This window comes from Pezoporus wallicus, unplaced genomic scaffold (assembly GCF_028554395.1).
Source record: "Pezoporus wallicus isolate ANWC-B61680 ecotype Strahan unplaced genomic scaffold, APGP_CSIRO_Pwel_v1 contig_14477, whole genome shotgun sequence".
Lineage (NCBI taxonomy): Eukaryota > Metazoa > Chordata > Aves > Psittaciformes > Psittacidae > Pezoporus > Pezoporus wallicus.
The window spans coordinates 223684-245522 of record NW_026637052.1 but is presented as its reverse complement, the minus strand read 5'-3'; the positions used below and the strand labels follow the sequence as shown (position 1 = coordinate 245522).

General features: G+C 48.5%; 2 protein-coding genes across 2 annotated transcripts in view; both read left to right on the top strand.

Annotated features, from left to right (window-relative positions):
* Positions 1 to 402: 402 nt before the first annotated feature.
* Positions 403 to 10443, top strand: SRSF4 (serine and arginine rich splicing factor 4). The gene is made up of 6 exons (XM_057402955.1): positions 403 to 545; positions 4970 to 5112; positions 5958 to 6070; positions 7767 to 7981; positions 8784 to 8867; positions 9035 to 10443. Exons 1-6 carry the CDS (start codon positions 439 to 441, stop codon positions 9807 to 9809), a joined length of 1437 nt encoding a protein of 478 aa, XP_057258938.1. The 5' UTR covers positions 403 to 438; the 3' UTR covers positions 9810 to 10443.
* A 4353-nt stretch (positions 10444 to 14796) lies between these two features.
* Positions 14797 to 21839, top strand: part of LOC130595870 (lethal(3)malignant brain tumor-like protein 3) — a 40652-nt gene continuing 33609 nt past the window's right edge. Inside the window, exon 1 of the mRNA XM_057402949.1 lies at positions 14797 to 14817. The gene's annotated coding sequence lies outside the window, so the exon portion shown is untranslated. The remainder of the gene's footprint in view (positions 14818 to 21839) is intronic.

Below are 21839 nucleotides of genomic sequence, written 5' to 3'. Positions count from 1 at the left end.
AGGGCAGGCTCCAACACCACCCTGTTCATGGGGAATGGCGTCCACATAGGCCCCCCAGACCACGGAGAAGGGTGACCCCCGCACACCCTATTTATCACCCCACAAGCGCCCTGACGCATGGGGGCCTCCCATTAGCGCCCTGCATATGGGAAAGGGGAAATCGATGCGTCCCCTCCATACGGGAAACGGCCATACCCCTATAGGCGTTCAAATGAGCCCCACACTGCCACACAGCGGCGTGGCCCCTTTAAGAGCCGGCAGGCGGGCTTGGGGGCGTGGCCTCCCTTGCCGTATTCCTATTAAGGCCCTCCCCTCTCTTCTTCCCGCGCTGCGTCATGACGTGACGCCGCCGCCTAGCCCCGCCCCTCTTGCTCGCGGCGCGCCGCCGGTGCAGCCCCGCCCCTCGGCGGGCCGCTCCCCCGCCGGCCCCCCCCGGCCATGCCGCGGGTGTACATCGGCCGCCTCAGCTACCAGGCGCGGGAGCGGGACGTGGAGCGCTTCTTCAAGGGCTACGGCAAGATCCTGGAGGTCGATCTCAAGAACGGGTGAGCGCGGCCCGGCCCCGGGTACCGGCTGGGACGGGAGGGAAGGCCTCTGCTCACCCCCCCCCCCGGCCCGGTCCCGTGTGGGTCGGGCGGGACACCCGGATGTCTGTGGTGATGGGGAAGGGGTGAGGACGCCTGGGTTGCTATGGCGACGGGGTGGGCAAGGCGGCTGGGCCTGCATGGAGGGAGGGCAGGATGCTTTGGTCCATGATGGGGGGGGGGGGAAATGTCTGGGTTCCCATGGCAACGGGAGGAGGGCATGATGCTGGAGGCCCTGCTGCAGGTGCTGGGGGAGGAGGACATCTATGTCCTGACCCCTTTGGTGGGGTGGGGGGGTTCCTGAGGGGTTCTCCTGTGCTCTTCACCCCGGGGTGAGCACCCACCCCAGGTGGGCAGAGCTCCCCCCCTTCACAAGCAGGAATCCACTCTTGGACCCCCACCTCTTTGCACATGTGGTGGCATCATCCCGTGGGGGTGTCCAGCACCCCCACATCCCTGCGTGTTCTCACCCCTGTGCTGTCCCAGCCGCTCGGCCCTGGCTGCCTCTAGAGGGTCTGGATCCTGCTCCCTAGGACAGGCAAGTGTGGCTTTTCCAAGAGAAAACAAATTCCTCCTTTTGGAGGTCTTTTTTCCCCCAACACTTTAACCCCTGTGAGTGCTGGAGTCTTTACTTTTGACAAGAAGCCCAGCTAGAAGTGTTCCTTAGGAAGGAGTGGGAGATGGATTATTATTATTATTATCATTAGCCAAGAGGTCTTGATTTCAGTTTCGAAGTGGAGAAGAGGAATTTCTTGTAAAAGTTAGTCCTTGAGCATAAAAAGAAAGGCTCATTAAATTTTACCTCTGGTGGGTGGACATAGAGCAGGTTTATAAGGTGAATAAAGTCCATTATTAAAACAAATGAGTGTGCATGTGTCAGTGTTTTAACCAACAGCTGCAGGCTGCAGTGAAGATTGCCCATGACTGGAATATTTGAGTGCACTCTTCAGTCCCACTGTGTATCCTTGAAATTGGTTTTTGGAGAGTCAGTTTTCCTGTTGCTGAGTAACCTTTTAATAGGGGAAAAACCCCCAACCAACCAACCTTTCCTACCAGCTGTAGCACTGCTGAGTTATGACTGACATGCCTAATGGACCTCTTTTCTTGCTTTTATTGATAAATACCTACTAAAGACCAGCCTGAGGGTCCCAGCTCGGTGTTGTTTAGGAGCCACCTGCAGGGATGTGCTGTGGGTACAGGAGTCAACTTCAGGGTGTGCTTGAGCAGCCCAAACTTGTGGCATCTTAATTCTAAATGGTAACAGATACAGGGGGGAGGAGGGCACAGCCCGTCTGTATCTAAAATCCAGGAGTTCTGTGTGTGATACCACTTCTGTTCCAGATCTAGAGGCAGTTTGGTGACTTCACTTGGGGGAGACAGTTTAAAAGCTGCAGATAACAGAAGGAAGCTCAATGTCATTGAGTTGTTCACCTGCTCTTTGCTGCTTCTGTGGCAGATTGCTTCAGCTGTGAGTTAGAGCTCACTCTGTGTTTCTAGGATTAACTCAATGGTTTAATTCCTCTTATAGCTTTATATTCTGAAGTGCTTTCGTCAGGCTACTCTTGGGTTATTAATGCCATTAACTTCAATTAGAGCTGTTGGTATTAAAACAAAGTCAACTTGGTTTTGCAACATAATGATACCCAGTGCACCCAGATGATGCTCAGGTGACCTGCTAATGAATTGGGCTTTAATTCCAGTGGAATTAAAGCAGCCCTTCCAGTATCTAAAGGGGGCTACAAGGATGCCAGAGAGGGGCTCTTCATCAGCAATTGTAGTGATAGGACAAGGGGGAATATTGGAGGTGCAGTGAGCACACTTTGAGAGCATCTGGCCATAGGCAGCAGTTGTGTACCAGGGGATTCAGGAAGCTGCCAGACCATCAACTTGATTAGTTGCAAGGAGAACAGGGTGGGAGTCGAGTGCATCCCTCTTTATTGGGAGCCTCCTGATCCTCCCTGGAGCCGCAGGTTGAGCTCAGGCACGTGGCCACCCATGGAAACTTCATGGATTTCTGCCTGTGTTGGCTGAGAGCAGCTTCGAGCTCCTTCTTGGCATGTGGAGTTGGTGCTTTTGGGCTCCATCTCAGCACCAGCCGTTCATGAGCAGTGGGGGAAAAAGACTGGCACCTGTGGGATGCTGTAGAGGTGGGTTGTGGGCTGGTGTGGAGAGGAGGGTGTGGAGCCAGCTGGGATGATCCAGTGGGACTGAAGAGTGATGCAGGTGGGAGAGAAGGATGAGGGTCTGCCTTTGGTTTGGAGTATTGAGCAGTTTTAGAAAGTCACGTTTTTTCCTTTCACTTCAAATCCCACCTTTTAGGAGGCTCAGAATATTGGGATTGTTTGGGATGAAGACGTGCTCCTGTAGCTTCTGCCTTGTCTGAGACGTGAGCAGAAAATGGTGGAGCTTCACATTACCTGGAGTAAATCACACTGGCTTTTTTAGAAAGTAATTTTATGCCACATATGAAGTAGTAATAGTAGACATTTAAAAGAAGATTTACTTGCACCGCTGTCATATACCAGCAGGTTCAGATTGCTGTAGTTAAGGCTGTGTCAGCAGTTGTGGCTGTCTGTGGTGTAAAACTGCTTCTGAAGGCTTTTATTCACAGCTTCTAGATCATACAGCGCAATATTACACACATTTAACAGGTGGGTCAGTATTGCTTTCATGTATGAGTGATGTGGGGAATGACTTTTAGTGTTTTCTGAATGCAGTGATCTCTCAAGGTTTGTATGAGCTTGTTTGTCTTAAAAAGAAGGTGGAAGTTTCTTCTTGTAACTCCTGCTTTTTACTTTTCCATTAGAGTAAGGGCTTATTCCAGGGCTACTTGTAGTTTACATATTGAATTGCTAGAGTGGGGCCAGAGAAGGGCAATGGAGCTGATGCAGGACCTGGAGCACAAGTGTGATGGGGAGCAGCTGAGGGACCTGGGGGGTTCAGTCTGGAGAAGAGAAGGCTCAGGGGGAACCTGATGGCTCCCTACAAGTGCCTGAGAGGAGGATGGAGCCAGGAGGGGCTGGGCTCTGCTCCCAAGGAACAAGGGGTGGGACAAGAGGAAACGGCCTCAAGCTGCACCAGGGCAGGTTTAGATGGAGCTGAGGAACAATTCCTGCCCCACAGGGTGCTCAGGCATCGGAACAGGCTGCCCAGGGCAAGGCTGCAGTCACCATCCCTGCAAGTGTTCACACAGCGTGGAGACGAGGCCTCAGTGCCATGGGGTAGTGGTGGCCTTGGCACTGCTGGGGTAAGGGTTGGCCTGGATGAGCTTAGTTCTTTTCCAACCTAGCCCACTAGTACTGCGCAGCGAGGCATTGGTGGGGTGCCATACTTCGGTGTGTAACATGGGTGACCAACAAACAACTGGGAAGACCAAGTTCCATGCTGTGCTCTGATCACATGCAGACATTATCCCATTATTCCAGCTTCAAATATCTGTGCCTTTATTGCATTGCAAGTGCTGGTGGTACCAGGCACTTCAGCCATCAGTGATTCCTGTTCGGATGAGATCTCATTGAAACCTTTGCGCTCGCTTGCTCTATTTTTGGAATTGAAGGGAAGAAAGTTGCAATTGGAATGGTTTTATAATGACTGTGATTGTTTCAGTTGTTATAAATCAATCACTCTTTCTTTCCGTGAAGCTGTGGTGCTTGCATGTGAAAGCAGCCATCTATTTGAGGTGCTGAGAGGCATTCTGAAGGGTTTTGTTAATAGAGGTATCATTGCACAGCAGTGTTGGTAGGGCCATGGTTGGGGACCTAAGAGAGGAGGCCGGGGTTGTTCTGGATTGTTTAAAACACCAGCACTCACCAAAGTTCCCTCCTGTGGCTTGCTAAGACCTGAGTTCAGGGTAATGTGTTTGCCTACAGCAGCTGAAAAGAGGCTGTGATGGGGCTGCAGCATCCTTGGCTGCTGCTTGGGGGACTCTGGGATCCAGTTTGAATGGAGAAGTGATTTCAGCTGCAGGTGGGCTCTGAGCTCCAGTAAACAGCTCTCTGCTTTTTGTCCTCTTCCCCTGATCTGTCGGGATAACGGGCATTACACAATGCTGGGGTTTAACTGGGTGTACAGACCACTTGTGTCTGTGGAGATGAACAAGTCATTCCATTCGAAGTGTAGGAATTAAGGTAACTTCCTAATAGAACCAGGAATGAACGCAGGGCTTTTAAAAAATCAGGATAAATCCTAATCCAGGGAACTTGGAGACTGTGATATCCATCAAATGCCAACGGAGCCTTCAGGAGGTTACAACCAGTGCTCACCTGAAGGACACCCAAAGAGAGGGATGCTCTTGGGGCTCCGCAGAAGCCTGCTATGGGATGTCCTGGAGCACAGATAGCTCAGGGTCAGTTCCTGGAGTGCTTCTTTTCCTCTCCTCTCCCTAGGTACGGCTTTGTTGAGTTTGATGATCTCCGGGATGCAGATGATGCTGTTTATGAGCTCAATGGTAAAGATCTCTGTGGGGAGAGAGTGATCGTGGAGCACGCCCGAGGCCCGCGGCGCGACAGCAGTTACGGTTCTGGACGCAGTAAGCACTCCCATGCATTTGTATCCGTGACTTCTTTTAAATAAAACATTGTGTTATTTTGCTGATTTATTTAAAGTAATTTTAAAAGAAACTGCTCTCAAGTTGTGCCTAGTGCTCTGTAACTGTAAATGTAACTGTTGATCGGAATCTTTATTAACTTGTTGTATTAAATGACTTTAATGGATAACTTAATAAAACAGTTTCTGGTACCATTTTTATTATCATTTCGTTTTAACTATTTGAATGGTTTATTTGCACTGTGATGTTTAACATAGTTTAACAAAGACCTCAATGTTTTAATTGAAAGAGTCCTTTGAGGCTAAGATGACTGCCCGTTCCATTTGCTGGCCTTGGGTTACCTTTCCATGAGTGGCTCTTTGACCTTTGTGGCCCTTTGACGACCGCAACCTTTTCCCATTAGACCTGGGTGGTGAGGATCCCAAGGGTTAGAGACAGATGAGATTAATCTGAAATAGGTGCCTGAAAAGCTTTATTCATGTCAGATATTCAGAAAGCCTTTAAGCAATGTAAGTAGCATGAGTAAACTGGCTCAATTCGATTGCTTCTTTCCAACTGTTTTAAAGATTAAACTTAATTGCATGCTCCTCATAGCATAATTCTAATGACGTGCCTTGCTTTAATAGCGTGCTCGTAGTGAACTCTTCTTAATGCTTTGGGTCTATGTAATGTTTGCTACAAGGGGGATGGAATTTAGGCTTGGGGATGGGGGGGGAATCACTAATGTCTTTGCAAGCATATGGGGCAGAAAAGTCTTTGTGTGGATGTAGAGCGAGCGCTCCATTGCCCCAGCTGAAGTACTGCTGTCTGCTTGTCACCTCCTAAAGGTGGATATGGTTATAGAAGAAGCGGAAGAGATAAGTACGGTCCTCCCACCCGTACAGAATACAGATTGATTGTGGAAAATTTGTCAAGCCGCTGCAGTTGGCAAGACCTTAAGGTATGGGGCCCCTTTCTTTACCCCCTCGCTAGTGGCACAAAGGGTAAAACAGTTAGTGTCCGTTTCCATAAGGAAAACGTATGCACCCATGTTCTTTACTCCAACTTGACAGTCTGTGCTCTTAGGCATACAAGTAATACACACCTTAAGTTGATATGGAAGTGTATTTGCATATGGGAAATCATTAATGCAACATCAGGACCTGCACCTTTAGACTTAGGGTCTGGACAGTGGGAGAATAACTCTTTTCCCGTACCACAAACCAGCATCACGTACAGATGTGTTTTATCTTTAAGGCCTGTCCAAACAGACTTTAATCATGCCAGGGGTAGGATTCAGTAGAGATGGAGGAGTTTGCCCTTGTCCCTTTGGATTTTCCTCATCCACATGGAAGGTGCTGGAGTTGTTTGGGAATTGTAGCATCGTTCTTGCACAGCCTCTATTAAGAATTTCCACACCATGTAAAGAGTTTCAGGGAAAGGATGCTTCCAGAAGGAGCAATGAGGCAAAGCCTCTGCCAAAAGCTAGTATTTTCTGGAGCCCAAAGGAGTGGAGGGGGATTATCAGCAGTGTTGGGTAGCACTGCGTAGCCCAGTACCTCCAAGTATGCTGGAGGTGAAGTATTGACTTACCTACATCATGGATAGAGGGAGCAGGATTTCAATAGTAGGTGCAAAAAGATATTTTATCCATCTCAAACTTAGCATAGTTATTTCCTTATCAAACACAGCAGCAATGGTTAAAAGCCCTTGATCTTACAGGATCGCTTTCTTTTATGGTTCTCTTTTAAGGATGAGTAAAACTTGTTCTAAACTAACTTTGACGTAGTAGAAACTGGTCTGTAATTGAAAATGTAACACTAGTTCAGGTATGTACTGAGATTCTTCAAATGTCTTTTGTTGTTAATGCTTCACACCATCAGTAGCTTGTCTTTGCTTCTGGTATTAAAACTTGTAAGTAGAGCATGGCATGATTAATCCTCTACTGGATGCACTGCTTTGGGGTCTGAATAGCTTTCATTTCAGTAGACTTCAGCTGGGAGTAGCTGGGTTGAAAACAGACTGAGCTGGGGTTCTGTGCCTTCATTCCATCGCAGCCAAAGTCTGCAGTGGCTGAGGGCTTGCTCGAAGCAGGGCAGAATGGCCCTCGCTGCTAAGCAGAGGTGTTTAATGAGTGAAACAGAGAAGCCAGGAAGCATGAAGTGGGGAAAATGAATTGAGCTTTTACTTACTGGAAGGTTCTTCTAGCAGAAGGAGATGTTACCTAAGTGCAGGACAAAGGGAAGTCCACTTGCCTGTAGTCTTCTTGCCTCTTCACATTCAACCTTTATCACCTCTCCCAGGTTACCTTTGAAAACATGATTTAAAGAGCAAGCATTTGATATCCTTAATCACTGCTTAATTGGCAAATTATCATAGTCCAGTTTATTTCACATTAGACTTGAGATGGGAGACCTTAAATTACGGTTTGGCTCCAGATTATCACCACCTTGGTTCTAATCCTGACAGCAGAGTGTGTTATTTGGCTTGCTCGGAATCCTTGGCGTTGGCACTGCAAATGCTCTTTGGTTTAACCCTTTGCTGCCATTGCTGTTAACAGAAGAGGCCAAGTGGACCTCACTGCAGGAATGGACAGGGTCAGCCTGGAAGCCTGGCTCTGGATTTGAGGCAATGGTTATTCTGTCCTCTTCCTCTAGGATTATATGCGTCAGGCAGGGGAAGTGACATATGCAGATGCACACAAAGGAAGGAAAAATGAAGGTGTGATTGAGTTCAAATCCTATTCTGACATGAAAAGAGCCCTTGAAAAGCTGGACGGGACAGAAGTAAATGGCAGGAAGATTAGATTAGTGGAAGACAGACCTGGATCAAGACGGCGCCGCTCTTACTCCAGGAGCCGAAGCCATTCAAGGTATGTGTCTATAACGTAGCTCAGGCTCACTCCAGGTGCAGTGACATGAATATACAGCAGGTCCCTGTTGTAACCTGCAAGTAACCAAGGGCCGTGAGGCCTCTGCTCAGCAGTGTCTCCCTTGGTGAGTGTATTTGCTGGCTATAGTATGGTGCTGTTCTTCCCATCTCCATCAAGCCCATACTCCTTGCTGTCTGGCAGAAGAAAGCTGTATGGCAGGTGGAGCTGCGCACACAGGATGAGACAGAAGGTGCTTTTAACACTTGAGCTCTGAACGTTGTGTTCTGCTGTAAGCACCAGGACCAACAGTTCTTTCTCAGCTCAGAGCCCCTCACCCATTCCCTGTTACTCAGAGGTTAGCTGATTGTTGTCTGATGGAGAGAACTGGTGCAGCACACAACCCCAGGTACTTCCCCCTTTCCATTCTGGGGTAGAACTCGTTGTTGCAAGAAAACTTGAGCAAACTTCTCCTGTTCACAGAACAGCTTGCTTAGGAAACCAGAGCCTGCAGGCAAAGCCTTGTCCTAGTGTCTCACTGGGTTCGGACTCTGGGAAATGAGTCGTGCTTCCTTATCTTAAGTAAGGTTGCCTGTTTTCTTCCAGATGAGCAACCCTGCTCACTTCCCGCTGTGGCAGTGGGGAGGAGGATGCTCTAGGTTTGTAACTTGACTGTGTAGCACTCTCACCGTACAGCTGCTTGAAAGATGCTTTAATGCTGTGGGGTTTTACCCACAGGGGACCAGGGGATCACCAGCTCTCTGTGGGTATGTGCTAATGGTGAGCCGATTGATTTTTGTTCCAGGTCTCGCTCTCGAAGCAGGCACTCCCATAAGAGCAGGAGCCGCAGTGCCAGTAGCAGTCACTCCAAGAGTAGATCAAGATCCAGGTATGTCTTTGTGTTGGAAGAAATAGGGGCTACCCACCTAAATGAGAAGCATCATCCTAAATCTGCAGTAGGAACATTGTTTTCCTTTCCCTGACCATATTATGCCTACTATTTAAGTGCTTGTCAAATCCAAGACACACTAAAGTGGATCTCCCTGTTGCTTTCAGGTCTGTGTCCCGTTCCAGAAGCAAGAGCCATAGTCGAAGCAAGAGCCATAGCAGAGGCCAAAAAGAGAAAAGCAGGACTCCAAGTAAAGAGGATAAAAGTAGGAGCCGCAGCAGGAGTGCAGAGAAATCCCGAAACAAAAGCAAAGATAAATCTGAGAGCACTCTCCATAACAGTGATGAGAAAGCAAAGAGCAGGAGCTGCAGCAAGGAGAAGAGCAGGAGCAGGAGTAAGGACAGGGAAGAGATGAGGGAGAGCATGAGGAGCAGGAGCAAGGAGAAGAGTAGAAGCAAAGACAGGGAGAAGAGCATCAGCAAGGCTAGAAGCAGGAGCAAGAGCAGGGATGAGAGTAGGAGCAGGAGCCACAGTAAAGATAAGAGGAAAAGTCGGAAGAGAAGCAGGGGTAACAGCAGGAGCAGAAGCAGGAGCCGCAGCAAGTATGAGAAAAGCAAGAGGCGCAGCAAGCGAGACAGCAAACCAGGTAGCAAGAAGAAAAGGAAGGATGGCCACGAGCGGTCCAGGTCAGACTCCAAAGAGGAGCATCCAAAATCAGAGCCTGTCAAAAAGGAGGCAGAAGGTGAGGGTGAGGATGGAGCCACATGCCCAGTGTCTCGCTCCAGGTCTAGGTCCATTTCCAAGCCAAACCTAAATGTCAAATCAGATTCTCGTTCCAGGTCTAAGTCTGTTTCAAAGCCTAGGTCCCGGTCCAAGTCTAGATCTAGGTCTGCCTCTGGGTCACACTCCCCATCGCAGTCAAGGTCTCGCTCCACGTCCTAACCTTGCTGCACTCACACGTGGACCGGTTGGAGGAGTCTTTTGTACATGTGTAGTAGTCGTAGCGCAAGTGATTGAAGTAGAGAACACATCGATGCTGTGTACTTTCAGGAACCCCAATGGGATGTCTCATTGTTCATGCAGTGCCCGCTCCCTGCAGTGCTCACTGGTGCACGGCTGCTCATTCTCTTTAACTCCACCTCTTCCAGAGCACCCAAATCGCCCTGTTTTTCCAGGCAGAGCCTTGCAGGGAACATGCACTGCCCCGTGGTGGGTAGATGGGGTTGCAGAGCTGACTGATAGGTGGGTACGATGGCCTCAACAGTCTTTGCCCTTGAACTGATGCCCTTTGATGTACACCATTTAGTGGAAGTGCTGAGTCTTCAGTTTCATACTACTTTTGTTCCATGTTTTTTGGACTTAAAGTTGTGAATAGCACAGTCAAAAAGGGAGTGGGTGGGTGGGGAAAAAAAAAGAGGTACTTGCAGCGATCCATAGGGAAAAGTAGAGTTCCGTATTGTGGCAATATCCTTGTTTTGTATTATTTTTTATTCTATTTATGTTTTCCCTGTCTTGCAGAGTACAGTGATTCCTGTGCCCATGAGATTTGAATAAAGACTATTTTTGCTTGATGACATTTGGTGGTGGTTCCATGACGTTGGGGTTGGTGGTGGTTGACATCAACCGGTGTAAGCTTGGATTTGCAGGAGCATTCCTCACAGCAAATGGCTTCTTGCTTTAGAAAATCACTTTGCTATTGCTTCTGTTTCTGATGTGATTTCATGGTCCATGATTGTGAGGCTGGGATTTCACTCATGATCCATACAGGAAGGCCCAGGTGGGACGAGGACGTTGCAGATTGGGATAGCACAACCCAGCCTTTGCTCCGGGCACTGTGCAGCAGCACCTAATGGCTCCTCAAAATGGGGGAATTGTTGCTTAGGGATTTCCAGGAATGAGGGTTCAGTCCATGCATGGTCCTCTCCTGGAAGGGAGCTGCTGCACGGAAGCCCTGCCAGCTCTGAATCGCAGGGCTGCTTGTATCACATAAGTCAAAGCAGCGAGAGAAAAGGGCAAGAAGCCCTGAAATAGGGATCTCAATCAAGCTCCTGGCAATTAAAACCAATCTATGAGCCTGAACAGGGATGGGTTTGTTAGCTGTGAACTCCTTTGGTTCCTTGAGGAAACCTGGGTGCAGCGTGTGCTTCAAACCCCATCTGCAGCAATAGGGATTAGCCGGGGCTGGCTGACACAGAGGAGGCGAGGAATACATTTGCTTTCTGGCTCATTTGGAAGCTGGGTATTTTGAGGGATGCAGGCCGTTATCCTGTGTATTCCAAATGAGCCGTTTCAAATCCCCTTTGTTATTCCCCTGGAATCCCAACTGTGTTTCAGTGGTCACAGCTTGGGGCCTGCTTGTGCTCCTTGCTCGCCATGGAAAAACCCCAAAGCCCCATTAAAAATCCCACCAGCGCTGCTTTTATTGTCTTGGGATTCAAACACAGAGGAAATAATGTTGGGTGAGAGGAAAAAGGAGTTTAACAAATGCAGGGAATAGGGGGGAGTATTTTACGTGAATCAGTTCATCTCCATCCCAGTGCCAGCCCCTATCCCAGTTCATCCCCATCCCAGTGCCAGCCTATACGAATGCTTGCTGTGTCCTGGTTCATTCCCATCCCAATACCTGTGTGTCCCAGAGCCTGCCTGATCCCAGTGCCCAAGTCTGTCCCAGTGCCTTCCTGCCCCAATGCCCCTCTGTCCCAGTATCCAGTCCCATCCCAGTGCCTCCAAGTCCCACTGTGTGGTGGTTTAAACCCAGCCAGACAGCTCGTTCACTCACTGCCGTCCCCCTGCTCCCGGGGACAGAGAGGAGAATTGAAAAGAATCCAACTCCCCTGGGTTGAGATAAGAACAGTTTAGTAACTAAGGTATAACACAAATCACTGCTGCTACCACCAGTAATAACAATGATAAAGGAAATAACAAGGGAAGAGAATACATCACCTCACCACCAGCCTGACCAAGCACCCACTGATACCTCCTCCAGCCCTGCAGTCTCCTAGCCCTTCTGAATAACTGAGATACATCCTGGGCATGACGTGCTGTGCTATGGAATACCTCTTTGGTCAGTTTGGGTCAGGTGTCCTGTCTCTGCTTCCTCCCGGCTTCCCCTCCTCCCTGGCAGAGCATGAGGCTCACAAAGTCCTTGGCCGCACCAAAACATCATCGTTATCAGCTCTGTTCCCAAGCCAAAAGTCAAAACACAGCGCTGCACCAGCTACCAAGGAGAAAAATGACTGCTACTGCTGAACCCAGGACACACTGCCAGCCTGTCCCGGTGCCTCTGTTCCACCATCTCCCCATCCCAGTACCTGCCTGTCCCAGCACCAACCCCTCGTAGTGCCTCTGCCCCAGTGTTTCCATGTCCCAGTCCATTCTCATCCCAGTACCTGCCTGTCCCAGTGCCTGCCCCGTCCCAGTTCATCCCCATCCCAGTGCCTGCCCCATCCCAGCACCAGCCCTGTCTCAGTTCATCCCCATCCCAGTGCCTGCCCCGCCCCAGTTCAGCCCCATCCCAGTGCCTGCCCCATCCCAGCACCAGCCCTGTCCCAGTGCCTGCCCCGCCCCAGTTCATCCCCATCCCAGCACCAGCCCCGTCTCAGTTCATCCCCATCCCAGCTCCAGCCCCGTCCCAGTGCCCTCCATCCCCACACCACCTCCATCCCTGTTCCCAGTCCCGGTTCCCCGTCCCGCCCTGCCCGCGGCGCCGCCTCACCCGGGGCCGGGGCCGGGGCGGCCGCGCATGCGCTGCTCGCTCCGCGGGCCCGGCGGGGCAGGAGTTGTTGCGGGAGTTGAGCAGCGCCGGTCCGCGGGGAGGCCCCGTTCCGGGCCGTGGTGAGTGCGGGCGGCGGCGGCGGCGGCGGCAGCAGCAGCAGCAGCAGCAGCAGCAGCAGCAGCAGCAGCAGCGGCGGCAGCGGCATCTTGTGGCGGGGGGCGGCGGGGCCGGGCCGGGCCGGGCCGGGCCGGAGCCGCCGGGGTCCGTGAGGGGAAATGGCGCCGGCGGGCTGAGGGAGCCCCGCGCCGGCCCGGTCCCGGCGGGTGTGGTGCCGCTGGGCGCTGAGGAAACACCTCGGTGTCCCTCGGCTTGAAGTTGCGAGCGGGGTGGGGGAAGTGTGTTTAAAACCACTGTGGAGGGGAAGGACCGCGGTAAAGCGGCGCTGAGGACGCGCTCGGAAGTTGTTCACGGGATACGGAGCGGAATGAGCACGTATTTACCGGGTTTGGGGGTGGGTTTTTTGTGTCCCGTTTGTAACGGGTCCGCGGGAGGTGCTGGTGAACACCGGGGTTACCCAGCTCCGGCAGGAACTGCTGGGGAGTGGAAACTCAAAAGATACTAAACTATAGGTATCAGTACGGGGCGACAGAATGCGTTTGGGAGACCTCCCCGAGGGCAGAAAGGGTTGAAAATAGCGATTTTTGTATGAGGGGGGAAAGAAAGAAACTTCCTGACAGCAAGTTCAAAGAGTAGAGTTAATGCTAACGGGGTTAATGGTAACAGCGTTAATGCATGAGGCCGGTGCCGGGTAATAGAGGGTAACTGCACCATGTTAAAAGTATGGGGTAAAGATCAGGATAGGACAATCTCAATGATGTTCGGTGCGTGAAGAAAGGGATTAGGACAGTTCTAGTGATGCTCGGTGCCACAAGGAATTGATTTGGGTTTTAATATAGAATCATAGAATAGTTAGGGTTGGAAAGGACCTTAAGATCATCCAGTTCCAACCCCTGCCATGGGCAGGGACACCTCACACTAAACCATGGCACCCAAGGCTCCATCCAACCTGGCCTTGAACACTGCCAGGGATGGAGCATTCACAGCTTCCCTGGGCACCCCATTCCAGTCCCTCACCACTCTCACAGTAAAGAACTTCCTCCTTATATCCAATCTAAACTTCCCCTGTTTCAGTTTTAGCCCGTTACCCCTTGTCCTGTCACTACAGTCCCTAATGAAGAGTCTCTCCCCAGCAGCCCTCTATGAGAACATTGACTCTAGTTGAGCCAATTCTCTCCCACATAAGTTTAAACCAGAACTGCAGGTGCTTTGGGCTGTGATTGCGCTTAAGGGATAAAGAGCTCAGATCTGTGCCAGACTGTCAGAGCTCTTTGGTTCAGGTGTTACTGTATCCTGCAGCACAAGGAAAAGGATGTTGGGTGCTGCAGACATCGTCGCATGCAGCAGTTAACAAGAACCTGATGTCTCGTTAGTGTTGGTGTTTTGCTTCCCTGCTCTTCTTGTCCCATCTATTTCAATCCTCTGTTTCTGAGGGTCTCTTCCTCGGTGAGTGTTCTACTTGGCCATGTAAGATATGTAATAATAATTAGCAGGAGTCCCCAGGGTAAGCTGCTTGATTGTAGTCTTAGAAAGTAATTACAGATGCAGTTAAAGCGGAGAACACTTCTGGCTTCTGCACTCTGCTGTGGGCCTAAAATTGATTGCACCTTCATTGTGAATAATCCCATTAAGGCTGGATGTGTGTAGAATAAATTGTAATTCACCACGAGGACAGAGGTGGAAACAGAGCTGGGGTTGGAGCTGCTGGCTGCAACCACCAGGCACAGCTCTGGTTTATACCCATTTATCTTGCTTTTGTGGGGTTATTGCTGTAATAAGTGTGTTGCAGGAGGGTGAGTGGTGCCAGGCAGATGGGCTCTGCAGACAGTTCCTGACCCACTGACTTCTTGTGCCCAAGGGTGAGTTTTCTTTGCCTCAGCTGTGCTGTTTGTCTGCACCTTTTACCACCAGTTCCTTATTGACTGGTATTTTAAGGCAGTAGCAGAAGCACAGGTCTTTAGATGGACTGTTTGAAGTAGAATTCATTTAAATACAGCATCTGTAATTTTACTTTATAATGGTTGGCTTGAAACTGTTGTTTTATCTGCGGGAGATGGGCTGGCTCTCCCTTACCTCGTTTCTATCTTCATGCAAAGCTTCTAGTCTAAACACTTCCAGGTATAGTTTTTAGTCTGCACTCCTGTGTAGAATATATATATACACACACACTTCTAGGTATAGATACATTTCATTAGCGGGGGAATATGAATTGGAGGGTGCAGCCCCTGTCTAACTTCCTTGTCCTCTTCTGTATGAATGCTGGTATTTGTTGAGAGGTGAGAAGTGCCCCAGGCTGCAAGCCTGATGCTGGGAGCAGGGTAGAGCTTCTCTGAGGATGATGCTGGAGACACAGATGAAGGTGTGAGTATCATCTCTTCAGCCTTCCTGTGCCTCACCTCTACACAGAGAGGTTTTGGTGGCCTAAGTCCCATTATCACAACTGCACAGCTTGAGTATCAGGAAAACATAATTAAACTGGGACAAAACCAGACTGAGCCCCAGCAGCTGCAGCTCTGGACCTTTGTAGCCTTTATGTGGAATAACAAGGTGGTTCTGGAGTTGCAGTGTCAGATCTTCCCCAGACACACACTGTCCCCTCTCTCTCATAGTTAACGTTGAATCCATTTCAGCCTTCTCTCAAGCCCGCCTGCACTCATTGTCTGGAGGCAGAGGAGAGGGAAGAAGGTTGCACCATGGGTTGAAAAACAAGATCAGATGCTGGGGGGCAAAAGGCCCAAATGTTTATTGTTAATGAAGGCTGAGGGCTCTGACATGTGGAATCCATTGGTGTCGAAGCAAGCAGAGATCTGACCAAGCCCTGTCTGTCCTCATTAGTAGCACTAACAGCTCTGCAGGTGAGGTTTGTGTGCAGATGTGCTCTGCTCAATTTGGCAGATTAGTTCCAGAGGATGGTTCAACTTATTGGTAAAATACCTCCAAGGAATGGATGTTTTGTTATTAGGTTTAGCATCATTTGGCTCATCTCCTGTTTTGTTTTTTCATTTCTGATTGAATCCAGCTAAATGATGGGCTTGAAAGCATGGTAGATCTGAGCAAACAGAGATAGAAGCTATATTCATGAACCACGCAGGATTTGTTTTGATAACCTTATTTATGCTGTAGCTTTTAAACCAAACAAAATACTGAATTCAAGCAAAAGCCATGAGCGGGAGCAGCAGCAGAGTTTGCTCTGGCTGGGTGTGAAGCAGATCAAAGCCTCCTCATGTGTTGCTGCTGTTTGGTAGCAGGGCAGTGCAGAGCTCGGGCCCTGCTGGCACCCCAGATGATCCAAGGCACAGTGTCTTTGAGGTGGACTTGATGGTGATAGGACTTTTGGGTGGCCTGCAGGCAGGTTCTGTGTCTTTCAACCTGTGTCAGAATGGCTTTTCCGATAGTATGGGCTGGCTCATTTTGCATTCTTGCTGCTCCATGTCCCTGTGTGACCCTTTCTTTACCCTTTGCACATAGTTTGTTGGGTTGTTCTTTGATTTTTACTGCCTCTGGTGGTACTTTATGGTGTCCCCAGAAGCTGGAACATGAATTCTGATAATGCCGGAGCAGGGAGAAAATAGCTGCAGGAAACTTACAGGGTGAGCTACAGTAGCTTTAGCCTTCATTTCCCTTGTGAATAAGCACATGTGCCCTTCTCGTGGCTCTAAGGAGATGCTTCCTTCCCTGTGCTGTGTTCAGGGGATGTCCTTATGGATAGAGAGGGATGGCAGCGTGGTGCAGACCCGGCAGCAAGAGCTCCATCCTGTCTACTCCTGGATACACAACCTGGGCTCATTTCCCTCTTGGTGCTGGAGCTACGTCCACTTTGGGGGTGGAATATATGTATGTTTGGTAGAATGCAGCATTTCAGATGAGAGAGCATAGGACTGGGTGGCTAACATTGGTTTTGGGGGGTGAAGCTCTGAAGCACGCACAAAGTCCTTTAGGAAACGAAAAGGACTAAGCGCATACTTAGTGCAGTGTTGGATTGCTAACAAAGGTGGCCTATTTTCTTTCCCCACTCACCTTTCCTGGCTGTGGTAACAATCCAGCTGTACTTGCTGGAACTCTGGATGGGAAAGGAGGGGTGGGAAATGGTGTGACTTGGGCTTTTTTTCTTACTATCTGAAAACTGACTTCTCCAGGTGGTTGTTTCATTAGTTCCTTGACTAAACACTTCACTTCTCACGCTCCCATGATCTTCTAGGAAGATTCATTTTTGACCTGATCTTTTCTGCAGCAGGGACAGCGATATTTTAGCGATTTCTCTTTGTATTTAACACAAAGAAGCATGTGATGCTTAATTGAAAGAACTTGGGATGTTTTTATATGACCATCTGTGCCAGATTTTCCTCTAATTCCTTCATTCTGTTGTAATGCTAAATCTGCAAATAACAATTCCACTGCAACACTCGCCTAAGCTATTTCGAAAACAAATACCAGAAGAAAAATGTGGTTTGCACTTCGTGTTGCACATGATGTGTGCAGAACTGGGGCACTCAACCTGGCTCTGCCTCTTGACTTTGGCATCAGATGGAGCTGCAAGCCCAGCCTGCACTTCATCGCAGTTTTTAAGCTTGCTTCATCGATTTGGTGCACTTTTATTCTCTACTTCTCTATTTTATAGCTTAAGACTAGTCCTGTTAACGCCAGATGCTTGGGGTATAGATAATCAACCCAAATCATTCCCCAGGAAATGATGAGTATTCAGAAATGTCCAATGTAATAAAAGTGGCTTCAGAACAGAAGTGACTAAAATAAGTAGTGCAGAGGTTTGACATCCCTCCTCTTTAGTGTTTTCATCAACTATTTCCACGTTAAGAGCATGTCTTACTGCAAAAATTAACTCCTTGTGCCTTAAACATGCCAGTGGTGTGAGTGAACTTTTTGTTTCCCGTTAGAAGAATCATTTCCCCTCCCCAGCACTGCAGTGGTTGTGTTGTCAGAAAATTGGTGTCCATCAATGAACAGAAAGTGTTAACTTTGTGGACATGGAGGTTGGGTTTGTACCTTGTTTTGGGTCCCTCCCTTTGGACTAGGTCCGGACTCTCAGTGCATTGCAGAAAGGGCATTCACACAGGGTGGCTGCTTTTCTTCAGCAGCTGACATAACTGTGTGTCCGTGTGTATGTTTGACACAACTGTGTCAAGAAACCAAGAGATAGCAGCTTACAAACTACGGTGCTGGCTTGGGCTTCGCGCTAGGATCAGCTGCTGGGTTTAGAGTAAACTCACAATGCTGCTGCCTGATCTTATAAATGGATTTAAGTTGTCACAGCGCCTGTTTGTTTGTCACCCAGCTCAGCACTACCTAAGCATAATCCATACGTGAACTGAGGGTAACCTGGGAAGGGCAGTATTGTAGAAATGAAGGTGGAAAACTCCCCAAACCCAGAGGGGTTTGTCTTAGATGACCCATGGCAGACCTGAGACAAAAAGCATTTCCTTCTCCTTATGCTGCAAGCCCAAGGCATCCATCTCCTTTACTAGACCATTTTCTCCCTCTGATCTTTCAGAGCAGTATTTTCCTTGGTGTGTAGTTACAATTTGTCTCTTTTTTCATGAGAAACAAAAATTAGAAGGAAGTAAAATGGATGGAGCATGGGATTCCTCCATTCTGAATTGTATCTTTTTCTTTTCCTCACTGACACAGATGGTGAAGGCACTTCAGTCTTCTTCATGCTGTTAAATGCTTGCTGGGGGCTACTAACACTTTCTCTTGAGGCATTGCTACAGTTCCCTTGCAGGCTCTGAAGGTTCATTTCAGTCCCTGACTGATGAGGTTCCTGGAGGTAAAGCTGTTTGGTTGGGTTTTGGTAATGGTTATTAGTTCAGCCTTGCAAAATATTGCTTGCCTGAGGCCAGTAGTAGGTTTGATGGGTGAGTCAAGTGTCATCAGTCACCATCGTAGCAAAGGACAAGCAAATGACTTGTGTCTGAACTGGTGTGTGTGCAAAGCAGGTCCTGAGAGCAGATCCTTTGTGCCCTGCAACAAGTCATGAAATACTGTTTGTTTAAATTGCTGTGTGGTTCTCACTAAGGTCAGACTGGCAGAGGTGTTAGACACTGCTGCCAGGTCCTACCAGAACCTGGGCATGCAGGCAGCTCTGAACGCCAGCGCACTGTGAATGCACATAGATTACACTGAAGTGACCAGCTTTGCTCGGTTTCCCACTTTGTTTCAGGGAAGAAAGGTGATTTGGAAGTCGGGTATTCCCAGAACAGCACAGGATCAGATGGTTTTGTGGATGCCAGCTGCTTCTCAAATGGAATTTTGCCTCCTGGTACGTGGCAGCTTAGCCAGAAGGGCTGCAAACTTTAGTGTTGTTGCTTGATTTATAGTCTTTGGGTTTATTGCACCGTTGTGCTTCTCACTTATACCCTCATATAAAGACACTGAAAATCCTTATGTCCTTAGAAATGAACCTGAAATGGGATTTCTGGTGAAATGTTTCTTTCCCATTAGGTCTGATGGTGTGTAGAGAACTACAGCAAACCCCCATCCACCCATTTAGCCTTCACTCTTACCTATTTGTAGGAACTTGCACCTTCTTGCTTGCTTGCTTGTTTTTTTTTGTCCCCTAAGACAGGATGGAAGTGAAAAGCCATTGCTGGTTTTCTGCACTAGTGATGAAGCAGTTTCTCAAGGCTGCTGTGTGGTTCAGCAGCAGAAATGAGACCAAAACCTGAGTATTTCCGACCTCCTCTGCCTATGGGTTCACCATCTAAGGTGCAGAGGTCTGGGTGGGAGCATCACCTCTGCCAGCATGGTAGTCATTGCTCATTGTGTAGGTCTGAATCTGTGACTGAATGACTCTGATGAGTTTTGCTCTATCTTCTCTTGTGTTAATGTTTCTGAGTCTTAAAATGTGAAGGATGAAAAGCAATCACAGAGAGGGACAAATGGGGAACATGCCTCCCTCGCTACAGCTCTTCTAAATGTTCCAACTTAGTTCTGCTGTCTTTTTAATTGCACAGTTTGCTTCCTTTTATTGGGCTATCTTGATTTTAGTGTAGATTTTACTGATTCAGAGCATTATAAGGAAGGTAATTTCTTTATTATATATGGTTTTAGGGGTTTTACTGGATTTATAAAACACAGGAGTGGAAAAGGCCCATTATTGTATCGGGTCTTCTCTGGTTAGGGCAAGATTATTTTCTACATTGTGATTTTTGACAGTTTTCCTGGCCTAGTTTTAAGTCAATTCTACAACTTAATTACTCCTGTCCAAATATCTTCCAAACGCCTTGTCCCACAGGGAGCTCTGTAAATAGCCATGGTGCTTGAGCTTCTTTAAAGCCTAAATGCAAAGAATAACGTCTAAAAAGTGATGGCTTTTCCTTTGCTGAAACTGGCAGCAAAACACTGGCTACAAACAGGGATTTATAGATGTACATCAAATGCTCATGGATGGAGGCTGCAGTTGTTCCATAGCACTCTCCATAAGGCTTGTTTAGTGGGTTCCGTGGCTCTCCCCACAGCTGTGGCACGGGTCTGGTCTGTGCCTGTAGCCAAGGACACGGGATGCGGATGTTCCATGCTTGAGGTTTGGTTAAAGCCGTTGGAAGCTGAGCTGGTGCTGCAGTGCTTGCTGCTCTGCTCCAGATTCCACCCCCTGGCCACAGCCAGTGTGCCACTGATCACCATCATGCAGGATTGTAAGTAGTTGGGATTTTATACTTTGGGGGAAAAGGAGGAGCTCCTCCTCCTTGTGATACCCAAAGATATTTGACATTGCCATTTCCAAACATCCGCCCTGCTTTTGACCTGGTTAGGATCCTCAAGAAGAGCTGTGGTGCTTGAGTTAGCACTGCAGGCATGCTCAAACAGCGTTATTATCCTACATCAGCTCTGTGGTTTTGCCTTTGGCTGAATTAAACACACACTTTCAACCTGTAGGTAGAAGGTCGAGCATATGGAAGGCAGAACAGGTTTCTCCAAGCCCCTGTGTCCAACCTGGCCTTGAGCGCTGCCAGGGATGGGGCAGCCACAGCTTCTCTGGGCACCCTGTGCCAGCGCCTCAGCACCCTCACAGGGAAGAGCTTCTGCTAAGAGCTCATCTCGGTATCCCCCTCAACACCAATGGTTTTGCTCATACTGGAAACTGAGTCGAGCTGACAGCTGAAGGGAAGGTTGTGAATCTTGTTTTTAGTATCTTATTTTTTAAACAAGCAGTTATGTTCCGAGATTGTAAATATTCCGGCTACATTTAAAGAGCAGGAACGTACAGCTAATTTATGGTCAGAGTTTGGTTAATGTCTACTGCAGAAAACAGTTGAGTAATTTGCTATGGGGATCCCATGCAGCAGTAGGGCTTTTAGTCAAGTCTTCTAATGGAGCCCATTAGTTTATTTACTGGAATGCAAAAGCAGTACGTGGAGCTTAAGCATTTTAAGAGCTTTATAGCATTTCTAGAGCAGAGCCTTGACAATGCAGCAGTATAGAGGGACCTGGCAACAGCCGTGTGTTACTGCTGCTCTCCCCCAGGTTGTACAGACTCGTTATTTGTACAGAGTATGTGAGTTTGTGCATCCACCTGGGTAGTTATGTGTCTGTAATTTAAAATCCTGGTACTCCTCATATCCAGACCAAAGCTCCTGCTGAATCCAGAGATGCCAGGATTGGCAAAAACATCATAGAGCTCAAACGACTGGTTCATCTTGTTGTCCTCAAACTGTGCATCTGCTTAATGCTCTTCACTTTCATTCCAGTTAAATAGCATGGACAAAATACAAGTTTCAACGTTTTTCCCCTATCTTTTGAAACAAATACTGCTCTGAAAACCCCTTTGTGAACTGTAAGCAACAGGCCTGTTTATTCTGTGCCTCTTTTCTTTTGCTCTGTTTTGTTTTCACACCCCAGTTTTCTTCCTTATCATTAAATAAAGAGCCCAAAGACTAACCAGAAAGGTGGAACAGGATTTCTCACAGATATTCATCAACATCCCAACAGAAGACTGCAATGTGTTGCATGCCTTAGACTGGACAGACAGCACTGGTACCTGCCTGGTAGCAACACACAAGCAAGAAACCAAGGATCACACAATGCAAGAGGCCACCCTGCCCTTGGCAGCACAGGATATTTGCAGTATAGTCTATGGCTGCAAATAAAAGTCACGCAGGGAAAACACTTTGCTTTAAACAACCGAG

What these genes read in the sequence shown, in the direction of transcription:
- SRSF4 (XM_057402955.1), top strand. Translation starts at nt 439, where the DNA reads ATGCCGCGGGTGTACATCGGCCGCCTCAGCTACCAGGCGCGGGAGCGG. An exon ending in GAGGTCGATCTCAAGAACGG is followed by an intron (nt 546 to 4,969) that starts GTGAGCGCGGCC and finishes TCCTCTCCCTAG; the next exon opens with GTACGGCTTTGTTGAGTTTG. An exon ending in GCAGTTGGCAAGACCTTAAG is followed by an intron (nt 6,071 to 7,766) that starts GTATGGGGCCCC and finishes CTCTTCCTCTAG; the next exon opens with GATTATATGCGTCAGGCAGG.